This window comes from Hemitrygon akajei, chromosome 10 (assembly GCF_048418815.1).
Source record: "Hemitrygon akajei chromosome 10, sHemAka1.3, whole genome shotgun sequence".
NCBI classification, from domain to species: Eukaryota; Metazoa; Chordata; class Chondrichthyes; order Myliobatiformes; family Dasyatidae; genus Hemitrygon; species Hemitrygon akajei.
In genome coordinates, this window is record NC_133133.1 from 178,170,486 (window position 1) to 178,189,017 (window position 18,532).

Sequence of the window (18,532 nt, forward strand, 5' to 3'; positions counted from 1 at the left end):
CACATGGCCAAGGAGCGTGCCGTCAGATGGAGAGCACATGGTCAGGGAACATGCTTTCAGATGGAGAGCACATGGCCAGGGAGCGTGCTGTCAGATGGAGAGCACGTCGCCAGGGAACGTGCTGTCAGATGGAGAGCACATGGGCAGGGAGCGTGCGGTCAGATGGAGAGCACGTCGCCAGGGAGCGTGCCATCAGAAGGAGAGCACGTCGCCAGGAAGCGTGCCGTCAGATGGAGAGCACATGGCCAAGGAGCGTGCTGTCAGATGGAGAGCACATGGTCAGGGAGCGTGCTGTCAGATGGAGAGCACATGGTCAGGGAGCGTGCTGTCAGATGGAGAGCACATGGTCAGGGAGCGTGCTGTCAGATGGAGAGCACATGGTCAGGGAGCGTGCCGTCAGATGGAGAGCACGTCGCCAGGGAGCGTGCCGTCAGAAGGAGAGCACGTCAGATGGAGAGCACGTCGCCAGGGAGCGTGCCGTCAGAAGGAGAGCACGTCGCCAGGAAGCGTGCCGTCAGATGGAGAGCACATGGGCAGGGAGCGTGCTGTCAGATGGAGAGCACATGGTCAGGGAGCGTGCTGTCAGATGGAGAGCACATGGTCAGGGAACGTGCTGTCAGATGGAGAGCACATGGGCAGGGAGCGTGCGGTCAGATGGAGAGCACGTCGCCAGGGAGCGTGCCGTCAGAAGGAGAGCATGTCGCCAGGAAGCGTGCCGTCAGATGGAGAGCACATGGTCAGGGAGCGTGCTGTCAGATGGAGAGCACATGGTCAGGGAACGTGCGGTCAGATGGAGAGCACATGGCCAAGGAGCGTGCCGTCAGATGGAGAGCACATGGTCAGGGAACATGCTTTCAGATGGAGAGCACATGGCCAGGGAGCGTGCTGTCAGATGGAGAGCACGTCGCCAGGGAACGTGCTGTCAGATGGAGAGCACATGGGCAGGGAGCGTGCGGTCAGATGGAGAGCACGTCGCCAGGGAGCGTGCCATCAGAAGGAGAGCACGTCGCCAGGAAGCGTGCCGTCAGATGGAGAGCACATGGCCAAGGAGCGTGCTGTCAGATGGAGAGCACATGGTCAGGGAGCGTGCTGTCAGATGGAGAGCACATGGTCAGGGAGCGTGCTGTCAGATGGAGAGCACATGGTCAGGGAGCGTGCTGTCAGATGGAGAGCACATGGTCAGGGAGCGTGCCGTCAGATGGAGAGCACGTCGCCAGGGAGCGTGCCGTCAGAAGGAGAGCACGTCAGATGGAGAGCACGTCGCCAGGGAGCGTGCCGTCAGAAGGAGAGCACGTCGCCAGGGAGCGTGCCGTCAGAAGGAGAGCACGTCGCCAGGGAGCGTGCCGTCAGAAGGAGAGCACATGGCCAAGGAGCGTGCCGTCAGATGGAGAGCACATGGTCAGGGAACGTGCTGTCAGAAGGAGAGCACGTCGCCAGGAAGCGTGCCGTCAGATGGAGAGCACATGGCCAAGGAGTGTGCTGTCAGATGGAGAGCACATGGTCAGGGAGCGTGCTGTCAGATGGAGAGCACATGGTCAGGGAGCGTGCTGTCAGATGGAGAGCACATGGTCAGGGAGTGTGCTGTCAGATGGAGAGCACATGGTCAGGGAGTGTGCTGTCAGATGGAGAGCACATGGTCAGGGAGTGTGCTGTCAGATGGAGAGCACGTTGCCAGGGAGTGTGCTGTCAGATGGAGAGCACATGGTCAGGGAGTGTGCTGTCAGATGGAGAGCACATGGTCAGGGAGTGTGCTGTCAGATGGAGAGCACATGGTCAGGGAGTGTGCTGTCAGATGGAGAGCACATGGTCAGGGAGTGTGCCGTCAGAAGGAGAGCACGTTGCCAGGGAGCGTGCTGTCAGATGGACAGCACATGGTCAGGGAGCGTGCTGTCAGATGGACAGCACATGGTCAGGGAGTGTGCTGTCAGATGGAGAGCACATGGTCAGTGAGCGTGCCGTCAGAAGGAGAGCACGTCGCCAGGGAGCGTGCCGTCAGAAGGAGAGCACGTCGCCAGGGAGCGTGCTGTCAGCGAGTGTGGTGCCACCATCACAGTCGTGAAACATAGGTCCATCAAACCATCAGAGGGGGAGAACAAAGAATCTGCTTGAGTGATCACTGGGTCTAATGCAGATACATCAGGAAACCTCATCAACACGTAATGATGGCTGGCATGTGGAATTGAGATCCCATTCCCAGGATCAACTGGTATAAAAAGGTCATGGATTTGAGGTAGTAAGTTAGGTACGGAAGCAGAACATTCTAGAACATTGCACTGTGGGCACAGAAACAGGTAGTGCTTGGAGATGATGAGTTTCAATAGGAAGGAGATCTGTGGAACTGGACAACAGACACTGAGTCCTCCCTGCCATTCCATCATGGCTGACTTATTATCCCTCTCAACCATATTCTCCTGCCTTCTCCCCATTCTTACTAATCAGTAACCTATCAACCTGCTCTTTAAATACCCCAGTGACTTGGACTCCACAGCAGCCTGTGCAATTAATTCCACAGATTCATCTCCTGCTGGTTAAATAAATCCCTCCTCATCTCTGTTTAAAAGGGATGTCCTTCTGTTCTGAGGGTGTGTCTTCTGGTCCTAAACTCCCCCACTACAGGAAACATCCTTTCCATGTCCACTCTATGTGGGTCTTTCAATATTCGATAGATTTCAATGAGGTCCCCCCCTCTAAACTCCAGCAATTAAGATAAGGGAAGTTATTGGAAGAGAGTGAGATATATTCCTCAGACAGAATAGGTTAGGATATTTAGAATGAATACAAGAGTGAAATGTGGGCGCTGCGGTAGTATAGCAGCTACCGTGACACTACTACAGCTTGGGGCGTTCTGGAGTAAATTCCAGCACTGTTCTACAAGACGTCTCTGCACATTCTCCCTGTGGAGGATGTGGGCTTCCCTGGGTGCTCCTGTTTCATCCCACAGTCCAAAAACACACTGGTTAGGATAAACTGTCATTGTAAATTAACCTATGATTAGGTGAGGGTTAATTAGGGTTGTGGGGTTACTGGGGTGGCCTACTCCATGCTGTATCACAAAATTACAAAAATCATTTTCTTCACCCAAAGGAACACAGCAATGGTGCAGACATTCAAGAAGCTTTTGGACAGACACGTGAATCTGCAAGAAACAGAGGGATTTGCATCGTATAGTCAGAAGCAGTTAGTTTAATTTGACATAGTGCTCAGCACAGATATTATCGGCTGAATGGTCCATTAGTGGACACTTCAGAAGTATCCAGATGTGCACTCAAATTGCCAAGCTATGGCAGACGATATGTTAAGTGTGGGAAAGCTGAGATAAGGTGGGTGGGAATGATGGCCAGCACACCCACAGTGGACTAAAGGGCCTGTTCTCGGTCTGTACAATTCTGTGAACTATCAACTGCCTCAGATTCACAGTTCAGTGGTTGATAACGAACAACAAAACCAACACAGAGACTGGAGGAAAAACAACTCACCCACTGTCTTTTCCGGGCTTGGATCAAAGTTGAGCCACTCAATACAAAGTGGGTAGGCAGGAAGCAGGACGTCATGATGTACATAGAGGCTTTGCTCGTCCTGATTGTACACTGTGAGAAATCATTCAACATCCATAAGAGGAGCAGAATTCAGCCCATCAAGTCTTTACTTATCAAGAAACTATCAACCTCCACTTTACATATACCCAATGACTTGGCCTCCATAGCCATCTGTGGCAATTAATTCTATAGAATCACCACCCTCTGGTTAAAGAAATTTCTCCTCTTCTCTGTTTTAAATGGATGTTCCCCTATTCTGAGGCTGTGTTCTCTGGTTCTAGACTCCCCCACTATAGGAAATATTCTCTCCACATCCAATCTACTGTGGCTTATCAATATTTGATAGGTTTCAATGAGATCGCCCCTCATTCTTCTAAACTACAGCAGTCTCGGCATTACATTCTTGCTCTTAAATGTCCTAATGTATCTGCACCTACCACTACCCCTGGCAGCGTGTTCCATGCATCCACCACACTGTGTGAAAAAGCCTGCCTCTGACATCTCCCTCTTACTATTAGCCATTTCTGCCCTGGGAACTCAATCAATCTATCAAGTCACTCCTCAACAGAGAAAAGCCCTAGATCACTTCACCTAGCCTCATCAGACATGCTCTCTAATCTTCGCAGCACCTGATAAATCTCTCTGCACTCTCTCTGAGGCTTCCATATCCTTCTTATAATGAGGTACCAGAACTGCAGACTTCATTTCTCAGCCACCAGCCCCTCAATCTGCTCTTCTGCCTGTCTTTTCAGCTGTTCTATATCCCTCCTATATTCAGTGTGCTCTCCCCATTCCAAATTCCCCTCCAACATTAATCGTTACCATTTTAAGAGCAGCCAGCACAGGAGCTTGGGATTTGTGATCCCTAATGAGAGGATCTCTGTTGATGCTCCATCTGACCCTGTGGCACCCTTTTGCACTATTTACGTTATCATCCACACGCTCAAGCTGGTGTACTCTTCACTTAAAGCTACAAAGTTCCTCATGGTCATACCTCACTGGGGACCCTACCGTACATCTACTGACCGTGGTTTTAGCTCACTGGAGACCCTACCGTATATCTACTGACCATGGTCACAGCTCACTGGAGACCCTACTGTATATCTACTGACCGTGGTTTTAGCTCACTGGAGATCTGACTGTATATCTACTGACCATGGTGCTACCTCACTGGGGACCCTACTGTATATCTACTGACCATGGTGCTACCTCACTGGGGACCCTACCGTATATCTACTGACCATGGTGCTACCTCACTGGGGACCCTACTGTATATCTACTGACCGTGGTTTTAGCTCACTGGAGATCTGACTGTATATCTACTGACCATGGTGCTACCTCACTGGGGACCCTACCGTATATCTACTGACCGTGGTTTTAGCTCACTGGGGACCCTACTGTATATCTACTGACCATGGTCACAGCTCACTGGGGACCCTACCGTATATCTCTTGACCGTGGTACCAGCTCACTGGAGACCCTACCGTATAACTACTGACCATGGTATTAGCTTGCGGGAGACCCTACCGTATAACTACTGACCATGGTATTAGCTTGCTGGAGACCCTACCGTATAACTACTGACCATGGTATTAGCTTGCTGGAGACCCTACCGTATAACTACTGACCATGGTATTAGCTTGCTGGAGATCCTACCGTATAACTACTGACCATGGTATTAGCTTGCTGGAGATCCTACCGTATAACTACTGACCATGGTATTAGCTTGCTGGAGATCCTACCGTATATCTCAAGCATGCTGCAGTCCTTCTCCACTTTCCCCGCCAAGATCAGATTATCACTTGGCTTGATCTTAAAATCATCTTCTTCATACTGGTCCTGTGGCACACAGTTAGATTAAAATAGATCATTGATTCTGTGGTATACAGTTAGACTGAAATGGACCATTGGTCCTCAGGAATTCAGTTAAATTGAAACCGATTCATTCATGATACACACTCTTGGAAACGGTGGTCATTCAATAGTTACAACGGACCAAGCAAAGCAGAATAATCCTGTAAAATAACTAGCTGTAACTTAACTGTGTCCTTCAGAGTGACATATGGGTCATCTTCGTTACTTGCATAGACTGTGAGACGCGCCAGATTATCACCAAGGTTTACTCCACCTAAAGAGACCACGAGAGATTACCAAAAGGAGTAGAAACCACAGAGATGATTCACATAATGAGCTTCACTCAACCACACTTGGCTTGTACAAAGTGTTCCCGGTGGTTGGTACAGACAATCTGAGACGATGAGCCTGCTTTAATGCTGGATGACTCTGACAATTTATTTAAAGTCACTCAATACAGAGTTCAGCTGGAACATTGAAGGTTCTTTCTCACTTGGACTTGACAGCACTGAACTAGTGTGAGGTAATGTGCCATTTCCCACTGGTTTTATATCACCCCTATGGTCAAACCATGCTCTCCAGGTGGTCAATGAGGTCTCTGCATCAGGATCACATGGGACAACATCACTCACTGCCCATCCACCTGATGCAGGCTCTGAACAATTCCTTCCCTCACAAATGTTGCTTGACCCACTGAGTTCCTCCAAAAGTTTGTTGCTGCCAAAAGCTCTCCCCTGAAACAGTTTACCAATATCTATACCAGGAGTCTGTACAGTGACAGTGACTGACCTCCCACCATCCACTATTACACCCATTCAACTGAACCTCTCCCCTGAAACAATTTACCAATATCTATACCAGGAGTCTGTACAGTGACAGTGACTGACCTCCCACCATCCACTATTACACCCATTCAACTGAACCTCTCCCCTGAAACAGTTTACCAATATCTATACCAGGAGTCTGTACAGTGACAGTGACTGACCTCCCACCATCCACTATTACACCCATTCAACTGAACCTCTCCCCTGAAACAATTTACCAATATCTATACCAGGAGTCTGTACAGTGACAGTGACTGACCTCCCACCATCCACTATTACACCCATTCAACTGAACCTCTCCCCTGAAACAGTTTACCAATATCTATACCAGGAGTCTGTACAGTGACAGTGACTGACCTCCCACCATCCACTATTACACCCATTCAACTGAACCTCTCCACTGAAACAGGTTTCCCCCAAGTTTGTACACGGGGTCTGTACAGTGACAGTCAGAGTAATAGAACACTATAGCACCCGAACAGGCACTCCAGCCTATCTAGTCCATGCCAAACTATTATTCTGCCTAGTTACATTGATCTGTACCTAGACCATAACCCTCCATACCCCTACCAGTCATGTACCTATCCAAGTTTCCTTTAAATGTTAAAATCAAACCAGCATCCACCATTTCCATTGGCAGCTCATTCCACACTCTTACTCCCCGCTGAATGAAGGTACAGGTACCAATCCTCATAGGGGGATCAAAAGTGGAGAGATTGAGCAGCTTCAAGTTCCTGGGTGTCAAGATCTCCGAGGATCTAACCTGGTCCCAACATATTGATGTAGCTATACAGGCAAGACAGTGGCTATACTTTATTAGGAGTTTGAAGAGATTTGGCATGTAAACAAATACACTCAAAAACTTCTATTGTTGTACCATGGAGAGCATTCTGACAGGCTGCATCACCATCTGATACAAAGGGGCTACTGGCACAGGACAGAAACAAGCTGCTGAAGGTTGTAAATCTAGTCAGCTCTATCTTGGTACTAGCCTACAAAGGGAGCGGTGTCTCAGAAAGGCAGGTTCCAGTATTAAGGACCTCCAGCACTCAGGGCATGCCCTTTTCTAACTGTTACCATCAGGTAGGAGGTACAGAAGCCTGAAGGCATACACTCAGTGATTCAGGAACAGCTTCTTCCCCTCTGCCATCCGATTCCTAAGTGGACACTGAAGTTTTGGACACTACCTCACTCTTTTCTAAAATATACAGTACTTCTGTTTTTGCACATTTCTAAAATCTATTCAATTTGCACATATCGTAATTGATTTACTTGATTATTTATTATTGTTTTCATTTTATTTTTTTTCTCTCTTCTAGATCATGTATTGCATTGAACTGCTGCTGCTAAGTTAACAAATTTCACATCACATGCTGGTGATAATAAACCTGATTCTGATTCATGCTCCCATTAAACATTTGATCTTTTACCCTTAACCATAACCTCTAGTTCTAATTTCACTCAAGCTCAGTGGAAAAAGCCTGCTTGTATTTACCCTATCTATACACTTATAATTTTGTATACCTTTATCGAATCTCCCCTCATTCCTCTATGCTCAAGGGAATAAAGCCTTGACCTATTCAACCTTTCCCTATATAACACACTGCAAGGTTTCATTGCTGGCCCCTAATGGAATGGCCCCTCTGTAATGTTCCACTGCTGAGTTAATGGTTTCGCTGCAGTAGCAATGTTTGGGTTATGACTAGAGTAACAGGGCACATTAGCCAATGAGCAGGATCTTGTTCTTGCCTGTGTGTCTGGGAGCAAGGAATTCCCGGTCTTTTGCCAAGGGGAGATGAGGAGAGAAGACGCGAGTGGAGAGAGTTGGTAGACCACTGGACGGAGTGGACTTGGAGTGAAGGTCCGAAGGTCAGCGACGATCGGAGGAGGTTGATGGTGGACGAACAGCCTATCAGTGAGCTCCAACGTTTGCGCAATAGACTGTTTCATGAGAATGGGCCCTTTTTCTATTTTTGTTTCTTTACTAACCATATAGTCAAATTAAGAATTATAAAGCTCAATCGTTTAATCGCATATTGGGTATTGTTTGTTATTTTGTGGTACTGATTTGTAATGGGGACACATCGCGCAGCATCTACCAAAACGAGATTGCTTAAGTTTGGCCAGGCCAGGGGGCTAACATCCCCTATATTAAGCTGCTAGCCAAAGCGAGTTACACCTATAACTCAGATCCACAAGTCCTGGCAACATCCTTATAAATTTTCTCTGTACTCTTCTAAGGTCATCTGAAAGTTGTTTTGATTGTGGCATGGTGCACAAAAACAGATCTTTCTTGAGAAGAGCAGGTTCTGTCAGTAACCTGACTTTGTGTGTCTACAACCCACACCTCCAATCTCATCGATTGGAACACCTGACTCCAAATAATTTTCGTAGAAGGCCATAAGACCATAAGACATAGCAGTAGAATGTCATTCAGCCCATCGATTCTGCTCCATCATGGCTGATCCTGGATCCCAGTCAACCCCATACACCTGCCTTCTTCCCATATCCTTTGATGCCCTGATCAATCATGAAACTATCAACTTCTGTCTTAAATATGCCTACAGACTTGGCCTCCACAGCAGTCGGTGGCAGAGCATTCCAAAGATTCAGCACTCTGGTTAGGCAGAGCGATAGTCACAGGGGACTCAATAGGGGGACAGATTTGAGACTCTGTGGCAGCAAAAGAGATGCCAGGATAGCGTGTTGCCTCCTGAGTGCTAGGGTCCAGGATGTCTCTGAGCATTTGCAGAATATTCTTAAAGGGGAGGGTGAGCAGCCAGAGGTTGTTATACGTATTGGTAACAAAGACATAGGCAGGAGAGGGATAGAGATCCTGTGGAGTTAGGAAAGAGGCTGAAGAGGACATCCAAGTTGGTAATCTCCGATTACTCCTAATGCAACGAGCTAGGGAAAGTCAGAACAGGAAGATAGCGCAGACAAATAAGTGGTTGAGGAGATGGTGCAGGGGGGCAGGGTTTCAAATTTTCAAATTCTTGGATCATTGGAACCTTTTCTGGGGAAGGAGTGACCTGTACAAGTGGGATGGGTTGCACCTGAACTGGAGGGGAACCAATATCCTGGGAGGGAGGTTTGCCAATGCTATTGTCGTCGTTAGGTCGCATCTGGAATTTCCAGTTAGGGGTCGATTTTCCTCCACGCCGCTCTGTCTCGACACTTGTCCACAACATCACAAGTCTTGTCCAGCTTGGTCCAATCCATGATGTTATCCAGCCATGTTGTTCTTTGCCTTCCTCTTCCTTTCTTTCCCTCCACCTTTCCATATAGCAAGTCCAACAAGATGTTATCTCTCTGCTTAACGTGTCCACAATAAGCAACTTTTAACTTCATGATCTTCTCCAGCAATATCCATGGTCTATCAGCTTCAGACAAAACCCTCTCGTTTGAAAATTTCTCTACCTAGCTGATCTTCAACATTTGTCGATAGCACCACATTTCAAAAGCATTAATTCATTTCATGTCATCCTTCTTCAGGGTCCATGTTTCTGATCCATACCTCAGCACTGACCATACGTAACACTCGAGGAAGCGGATTCTACTTTGGATGTCTACCTTCCGATTGCATAGTACATCTTTTAGCTTGATGAACTGGGTCTTAGCCATATCTATTCTCCTTCTGATCTCAACTTCACATCTCCCATCATGTCAGACAACTGCCAAGATATTCAAACTTTTGCACCTGTTCAATGTCTTGTCCATACACTTTTAACGATACCATTATGAATGAGTCTTTAGTGTTTATTTTGCTTACCACCATCAATTTTGTTTTCTTAGGGTTGCTTTTGTCTGTAGTCAAGGCTTTTCTCATTCACTTTATTCAGCATAATTTGCAGTTCAATTTTGCTGTCAGCTAACAACGCTGTGTTGTCCGCATACCTGATATTATCCACCTTCCGGCCTCCAATTGGAATACCTGTCTCCTGATGGTCGCACTCCCAAAAAATCCATTCTCCGTAGAGATTGAACAAATCTGGCGAATCAACACAGCCTTGCCTTACGCTTCATTTAAAACATCCCCATGGCGAAAGCTCGTTTTCTACCTTGACCTCCATTTTCTGATTCCAATACAAGTTACTTATTATCTGCACATTCTCCCATCTCAGATTGTACTTGTTCAGCACCTCTATTACTTTCTCCTCTTACTTTATCAAAAGCCTTTTCAGTCAATATTAAGTATAAGTAGAATGTCTTTTGTTCCTCAATGCATCTCTCCATAATGTTTCTCATCGCAAATATTCCATCCCTTGTTCCTGAGCCTTTACGAAAACCAAACTGCATTTCTCTAATTCCATCGCTGATTGTACCTTTCATTCTGCCGAACACTATTTTCAACAGTAGCTTGACGCAGTGAGACATTATGCTTATCGTCCTGTGTTCATAACATTTTATCATCCTTGGCTTTTTTGGTAAGGTGATAAATACCGATTTGAAAAAGTCCTCCTGAAGATTTCCTGTCATATAAATGTTGTTTAATATCTCTAAAAGGTTCATTTTTCCCTTCGGACTAAGTAATTTCAGTAGAAATCTTATCTTCACCAGCCACCTTTCTGACTTTTACACTCCGAATCGCACTTTCCATCTCTGACGTCAATATTTTAGGTTGATTTGTCATTTGATTTAATTCTGGTAAATCTTGCTATCCTGCTAAGTCCTGCTATCTTCAAATAATTCCAAGATGTATTCAACCCATCTGTCCATGATCTCTTCTTTTTCATAGCATGGATTACCACTACCGTCTTCGATACACCCAGGCACGGTCCTCCTTAATTCTGTCATATCCTTTACCTTTTGGTGAAGCCCTCTATAATCATAACTTCGTTCATACTGCTCAATTTCTTCTCACTGTTCATTCATCCAATTCTCTTTCGCTTCCTTGCATTTTCTCTGAATCAAGCGGTGTAGGGCTTTGTTTCGTTCATTATCCCGATGATTTACCTTTCTTCTTTCTTTAGTTAACTTCCTCAGCTCTTTTCCGATAACCCGAAGTCTCTTTCGCAACTTCTGTCACTGCTGTTTTACACTCTTCCCAGATGTTCTCCACCGCCATTTTGCTACCTTCATCATCTAAGATTGAAAATATATTCTCCGTTTCCACCAAATATTCAATCTTTTTTGCCTCATCTGTAATGAGCAAATCAAAGTCTATATTGTTTGATGGTCTGGTCTTTCTCAGCTTCTTCAAATGAACACTCATGTCCAATACCACAGGATCGTGATCTGTATAACAGTCAGCACCAGGGTACGTTTTCACCTGCTTCACTCCATTCCTGAACCGATTGGGTACTAAACTGTAGTCAATTCGTTTTTTTAATAACCATCAGGACTAGTCCATGTGTATAGTCTCCGTTTTGGCAGATTGTACCAGGCATTCGCAATCATTAGTTTGTTAGTTTTTGTAAAGTCAACCAGTCTTTCTCCGCGGTCATTTCTTTCCCCAAGCCCAAAGGGTCCTACAGTCAAAACTTCTCTTGCACTGCCAACTTTGGCATTTAAATCACAGTTACTTCATTGTTTTTAGACTTTTTCATTAGCTTTTCAACTTCTCCCTAGACCATATCAACTTTGTCATCGTCATAGTGCATGGTTGGCATATAGACATCTATGACCTTAATGTCAAATGGCTTAACCAGGATTTTAATCATCATCACTCTTTTGTTAATGGATACACTGCCTTTGATAGTTCTCGCTGCTTCCTTGTCTACCAAAATTCCAACTTCATGCTTACGTTCACTTCCTCCTGAATAGATCAGTTGGTATCTATCATCCCTTTTGAGCCATCCCCTCTCTGTCCATCTCGTTTCACATAGTCCGAGTAGGTTTATCTTCAGTCTTTTCATTTTCATAACCACATTTTCTAGTTTTCCCCTTATAAGAAGAGATCTAATATTCCACGTAGCTATCCTGATGTGAGGTTTTCACTTGATGACGACCCTGGTAGCCTCATTCCACCCGTTGCCGGACTTGACTCCTCTACTGCTATTTGTGGCTCCGTTAACGTCGTTGTTTTGATCCTTTATTGAAACTGACATATCAGGAAACCATGTACTTGGCAGGTTACAGCAGTGGTTTGCCTTTGCCTTCTGCCCCATGAGTTTAAAGAGAACACCACCTCTCTTCTTGGTAGATCATCTGCTTGCAAAGCAACCACTGTCTTCCAAGGTCATAGCTCTTCCGCCTTCCCCACCAGTCTCCTGCTGGGTCCCCCATTGCCCCCAAGCAAGGGACTCTTACCAGGTGCTACCAGCCGGGTCAGCTGGACCGGGGCGTTTCGCCGTGCCGTGCTCTGGGCTGGCTGTGGCAGGGACACTGGAGATAGCCTGGGCCTCGGCTCGAAGTGACAGGGCCGGTGGCTGCTGAGCCTGGGCATGGTGGAGAAGGGCTGCCACCAGACGTTGCAGGCGAAGGCGAACTCCCGAGAGAAAATAACACAAAACACATTTTCTGTAGTGTTCTCACGCTGGCCGGCCGCCAACACCTCTCGCCGAGTTACGGGGAGGACCATCTGCGGAGGTGAATAGCTCCAGGGCCAGCACTATCTAAGCTCACCCAGTCAATGTCCAAACATAGGTAAATCTATTGGGGAAGGTTTAAACTAGATTTGCAAAGGGTTGGGAACTGAAGTGGTAGAGGATGGGGCTGTTGGCATATAAGTAGAAACAGCTTGTAGGGAGTTTATGAGGAAGGCTAGGTAGATGATACAGCAAAGAAGCACTAAGCCAGATGGTTTGAGATGTGTCTATTTTAATGTAAGAGTATCATAAACAAGGCAAATGAACTTAGAGCGTGGATCAGTACGTGGAACTATGACATTGTGGTCATTACAGAGACTTGTATGTCTCAGGGGCAAGTATGGCTGCTGAGTGTGCTAGGTTTTGGATATTTCAAAAAGGACAGGGAGGGAGGCAAAAGAGGTGGAGGCATGGTATTGCTGATCAGGAATAGTATCACGGCTGCAGAAAAGGAGGAAGTCATGGAAGGATTGTCTACCAAGTCAGGGTGGGTGGAAGTCAGAAACAGAATGGGGGCGATAACTCTACTGGGTGTTTTTTTATAGACCCCAATAGTAACAGACATTGAGGAGCAGATAGGGAGGCAGATTCTGGAATGGTGCAATAATAAGGTTGTCGTGATGGGTGATTTTAACTTTCCTAATATTGACTTGCATCTCTTTAGAGCAAGGGGATCTTCCTGAACATACCTAACAAACTCTTCCTCATCGAATCCCCTTGTATTGAGTATAAGAGTTGGAATGTAATGGTGAGGTTGTATAAGACATTGGTGAGACCGAATTTGGAGTATTGTGTGCAGTTTTGGTCACCTAATTACAGGAAGGATATTAATAAGGTTGAAAGAGTACAGAGAAGGTTTACAAGGATGATGCCGGGACTTGAGAAACTGAGTTACAGAGAAAGGTTGAATAGGTTAGGACTTTATTCCCTGGAGCGTAGGAGAATGAGGGGTGATGTGATAGAGGTGTATTAAATTATGATGGGTATAGATAGAGTGAATGCAAGCAGGGCTTTTTCCACTGAGGCCAGGGGAAAAAAAAACCAGAGGTCATGGGTTAAGGGTGTAGGGGGAAAAGTTTAAAGGGAACATTGAGGGGGCTTCTTCATGCAGAGAGTGGTGGGAGTGTGGAATGAGCTGCCAGATGAAGTGGTGAATGCGGGCTCACTTTTGACATTTAAGAAAAACTTGAGAGGTATATAGATGAGAAGGGTTTGGAGGAATATGGCCCAGGTGCAGGTCGGTGGGACTAGGTAGAAAAAAGGTTCGGCACAGCCAAGAAGGGCCAAAAGGCCTGTTTCTGTGCTGTAATGTTCTATGACAGGCAGGAGGGCTCAGGCAGTGGTGTGGCTCTGTCGGTAAGAGATGAAATTACATCTTTAGAAAGAGGTGACATAGGGTCAGAAAACGTTGCATCTTTGCGGGTGGAGTTAAAAAAATGCAAGGGTAAAAAACCATTATGGGAATCATATATAGGCCTCCAAACAGCAGCCAAGATGTGGGGTTGAGATTGCAAAGGGAGCTGGAAAAGGTATGTAATAAGGGTAATAGAACATAGAAATCTACAGCACATTACAGGCTCTTCAGCCCACAATGTTGTGCCGACCATGTAACCTACTCTAGAAACTGCCTAGGATTTCCCTACCGCATAGCTCTCTATTTTCTAAGCTCGAAGAGTCTCTTAAAAGACAATATTGTATCCGCCTCTACCACCTTTGCTGGCAGTGCATTCCACTCACCCACCACTCTCTGTGTGAAAAACCCTACCTCTGACATCCCACTTGTACCTTCTTCCAAGCACCTTAAAACTATGCCCCTTTGCGTTAGCCATTTGAGTCCTGGGAAAAAGCCTTTGACTATCCACATGATCAATACCTCTCATCATCTTATACACCTCTATCAGGTCACCTCTCTTCCTCCGTTGCTTCAAGGAGAAATGGCCAAGTTCACCCAACCTATTCTCATAAGGCATGCTCCCCAATCCAGGCAACATCCTTGTGAATCTCCTCTGCACTCTCTCTTTATAGTATCCACGTCCTTTCTGTAGTAAGGTGAACAGAACTGAACACAGTTCTCCAAATGGGGTCTAACTAAGGTCTTGTACAGCTGCATCATTACTTGGGAGTCCTTGTGCAGAACATTCTAAAGGTTAACTTGCAGGTAGAGTTGGAGGTGAGGAAGGCAAATGCAATGTTAGCATTTATTTCAAAAGGTCTAGAATACAAGAGCAGGGATGTGATGCTGAGGCTTTATAAGACACTGGTGAGGCCTCACCTTGAGTATTGTGAACAGTTTTGGGCTCCTCATCTAAGAAAAGATGTACTGCAATTGGAGAAGGTTCAGATGGGGTTCACAAGGATGATTCTGGGAATGAAAGTGTTATCATACATGGAATATTTGATTGCTCTGGGTCTGTACTGGCTGGGATTTAGAAGGATGAGGGAGGATCTCATTGAAACCTTTCAAAAGTTGAAAGGCCTCGAAAGAGTAGATGTGGAAAATATGTTTCCCATGGTGGGAGAGTTTAGGACAAGAGGGCACAGCCTCAGGATAGAGGGGTGTCCATTTAAAACAGATGTGGAGAAATGTCTTTACTCAGAGAGTGGTGAACTGGTAGAACTTGTTACCACAGGCAGCTGTGGAGGCCAGGTTATTGGGTATAGTTCAGGCAGAACTTGATTGGACAGCATCAAAGGTTACAGGGAGAAGGCCGGGGAGTGAGGCTGAGCAGAAGATAAAAAGATCAGCACTCTATGGGCCAAATGGCCTAATTCTGCTCCCATGTCTTATGGTCTTATTCTATCAACACTTCTCATAATTTTATAAACTTCCACCAGCCTCCGGCATTCCAGACAAAACAACCCAAGTTTGTCCAACATCTCCTTACAGCACATGATCTCTAATCTAGGCAACATCCTGGTGAACCTCTTCAGCACCCTCCCCAAAGCCTCCATATCCTTCCTATAATGGGGCGACTAGAACTGAATGCAAAACACTCCAGATGAGGCCAATCCAGAGTTTTATGAAATTGCAACATTACTTGCTGACTCGAACTCTGTGCTTGACTAATAAAGAAAAGCATGCCACATGCCTTCTTTACCACCCTGCACCAGTCACCCGGGATGAGGGTACGGGAGTGGGGTCCCGGGTGACCAGTGCAGTCACTTTCAGGCAGCAAGAACATGCCTTCTTTACCACCCTATTGACCAGTCACCCGGGATGAGGGTACGGGAGTGGGGTCCCGGGTGACTAGTGCAGTCACTTTCAGGCAGCAAGATCTTGGACCCCCAAGATTACATTTGGAATTGCATTATTACATCGCAACATTACCCAACGTACATTAACTCTATCATAGGTCTGCTCATTTAATACATACCCTGCATATATATCTGATCTCTCAACATGCAGCACAATTGGCAAGGATTAAACTCCACCTGCCATTTCTCTGCGCATACCTGCAGCTGGTCTATATCCCACTGTATCTTAAGGCAACCTTCTAAGTTATCCACAGTGCCATCATACATTTTATAAATTTAAACTGGTACCATTCCAGAAAGGAACAACTCAAGTTTGTCCAACTTCTCGTTGTAGCACATGCCCTCTAATCCAGGTATCACCCTGTTAAACCTCTTCTGCACCCTCTCCAATGACTCCACACCCTTTAATATCCAGACTTTTAAATTCAATACCTCGACCAATAAATGCAATAAATGCATATGCTTTATTAACCAACCTAGCAACCTGTGCAGCCACTTTTAGGGAATAATGGCCTTGGACCTACACAGTGAACAACTGACCACTGAGGCGTGTGGTAGAACAAAGGGATCTGGGAAAACAGGTCCATAATCCATTGAAAATGATGTCACAGGTAGATAGGGTCATTAAGAAAACTTTTGGCACACTGACTTTCATAAATCAAAGCACTGAGTACAGGAGATGGGATGCTAAGTTGAAGTTGTACAAGACGTTGGTGAGGTCTAATTTGGAGTACTGTGTGCAGTTTAGTTCACCTACCTACAGGAAAGATGTGAACAAGGTTGAAAGAATACAGAGAAAATTTACAAAGATGTTGCTGGGTCTGGAGGACCTAAATTATAGAAAAAAGATTGAATAAATTGGAACTTTATTCCTTGGAACATAGAAGATTGAAGATTTGATAGAGATTTGATAGAGATTTGATAGTTTGGGTGGGACTAGAATCAGCAGTCATAGGTTAAGGGTGAAAGGTGAAACGTTTAATGGGAACATGAGGGGAAACTTCTTCACTTAGAAGGTTGTGAGTGCAAGTAGTGCATGCAAGCTCAATTTCAATGCTCAAGGGAAGTTTGAACAGGTACATGGATGGTAGAGGTACAGGGGGTCGTGGTCTTGGTGCAGGTCAATGGATTAGGCAGTTTAAATGGATTGGCAGAAACTAGATGGGCTGAAGGGCCAGTCTCTGTGCTGTATTTTTCTATGACTCTATGACCTCACAGACCCATCGACCATTACCTTGTCTTCTATATGTGAGCCAGCTCTAAATCCAAATGGCCAAGTTACTGAGTATCCCATGCATCATAATCTCCTGATTCATGGTTCAATGCCACATAGACGGTTATGTGTCTCACCTTCCTCGTCATCGTACCCGTCCAGATCGTACTCTGCCAGACTGTCATTGTCCTGCTCCTCCTCATCTTCGCCCTTCGGAGTTTCAGCATCATCAGAGGCAGTGTGAACCTCTGTCCCCTCTGCTGTCTGTTCATCTTCCTGCTCCTGGTCCCTAGAAATAAACGCCAGTCAGGAAACACTCTGAACATACACCATTTATCAAGAGCTCCATGCCAAAACTCTTCCAGCAAGCCCAGAGAATCTTCCCATTTGACCAGTGGCACAAGAGGGAGGTGACACTCACTCAAATTCTTCTTTTGCATTGTCGATTAACTGTTCCAGCTCCTGTTTAGTCAAGGTCACCTAGGAAAGAAAATGCACAGAGTCACCATCAGGGTGAAAGCCCCTGACAGTACCCAAGGGCGCAGTCTATGGCCCCTGGCGTGATCAGGGACATGTTCCACAGACCCTGCAGGCCACAAGTGTTTTGAAGCTTGAATTACAGTTCCAACATTTGCACAACAGCTCAGTTCAGGTTTATTGTCGTTCAAACTGTATACATGTACACAGCCAAACGTCAGGAACTGTCCCTAGACCCTCACTAGATGTCCCAGTTCCAAACATACGCAGGGTGCTGTACACCCTGCACAAGGAGACCTGAAGCAGCAGAGGCTCCAGAAGCTGTGGGTCTAAAGTCGAGGGAACTGGTGCCAAGTGAGGGATCTGCTAGTTTAATCCGATCCACCTAGACCAGCCCACACCCTGGTCATAGTGAATGGGAGCACCCCACCACCTCATGGAACGCTTCCCCCACCCCTCTGACCATGCCCTCCATCTCCCCTTCACCCTCCCACCTTCTCCGGAGTTTCTCGGGGCGCTCCTTGCGGGACCCAGCCGACACACGTGTGGGAACTGCTCATCGCAACACAGCAACAAAGCGGAAGTGATGAGACGTCGTTGAACACCACTTCCCGTCTGGCGCCGCCCAGCGCCCGTGGCCAGTATCGTCGGGATTTGCCCCCCTCCGGCGCCACCTGGTGGTAAGGAGGAGGTGAGGACAGGAGCGGAGAGGGAAGAGGAAGGTGGGGAGCGGGATGAGGGTACGGGAGTGGGGTCCCGGGTCCCGGGTCCCGGAGACTGCGGCCCCCGCGATACGGTCGGGAAATCAGAGACCGGGATAAAAAGCCGGGTGGGCGGTGAGCG

At 46.5% G+C, this 18,532-nt stretch overlaps 1 protein-coding gene across 1 annotated transcript in view; it reads right to left on the reverse strand.

Annotated features, from left to right (window-relative positions):
- pwp1 (PWP1 homolog, endonuclein) overlaps window positions 1–18,297 on the reverse strand; it is a 43,162-nt gene extending 24,865 nt beyond the window's left edge. Inside the window, exons 1-6 of the mRNA XM_073059848.1 lie at window positions 18,184–18,297; window positions 17,634–17,692; window positions 17,350–17,501; window positions 5,579–5,664; window positions 5,279–5,375; window positions 3,477–3,587 (exon numbers count right to left, since the gene is read on the reverse strand). Coding sequence (XP_072915949.1) covers window positions 3,477–3,587; window positions 5,279–5,375; window positions 5,579–5,664; window positions 17,350–17,501; window positions 17,634–17,692; window positions 18,184–18,249 — 571 coding nt within the window. The 5' untranslated portion in view covers window positions 18,250–18,297. The remainder of the gene's footprint in view (window positions 1–3,476; window positions 3,588–5,278; window positions 5,376–5,578; window positions 5,665–17,349; window positions 17,502–17,633; window positions 17,693–18,183) is intronic.
- Window positions 18,298–18,532: the final 235 nt, after the last annotated feature.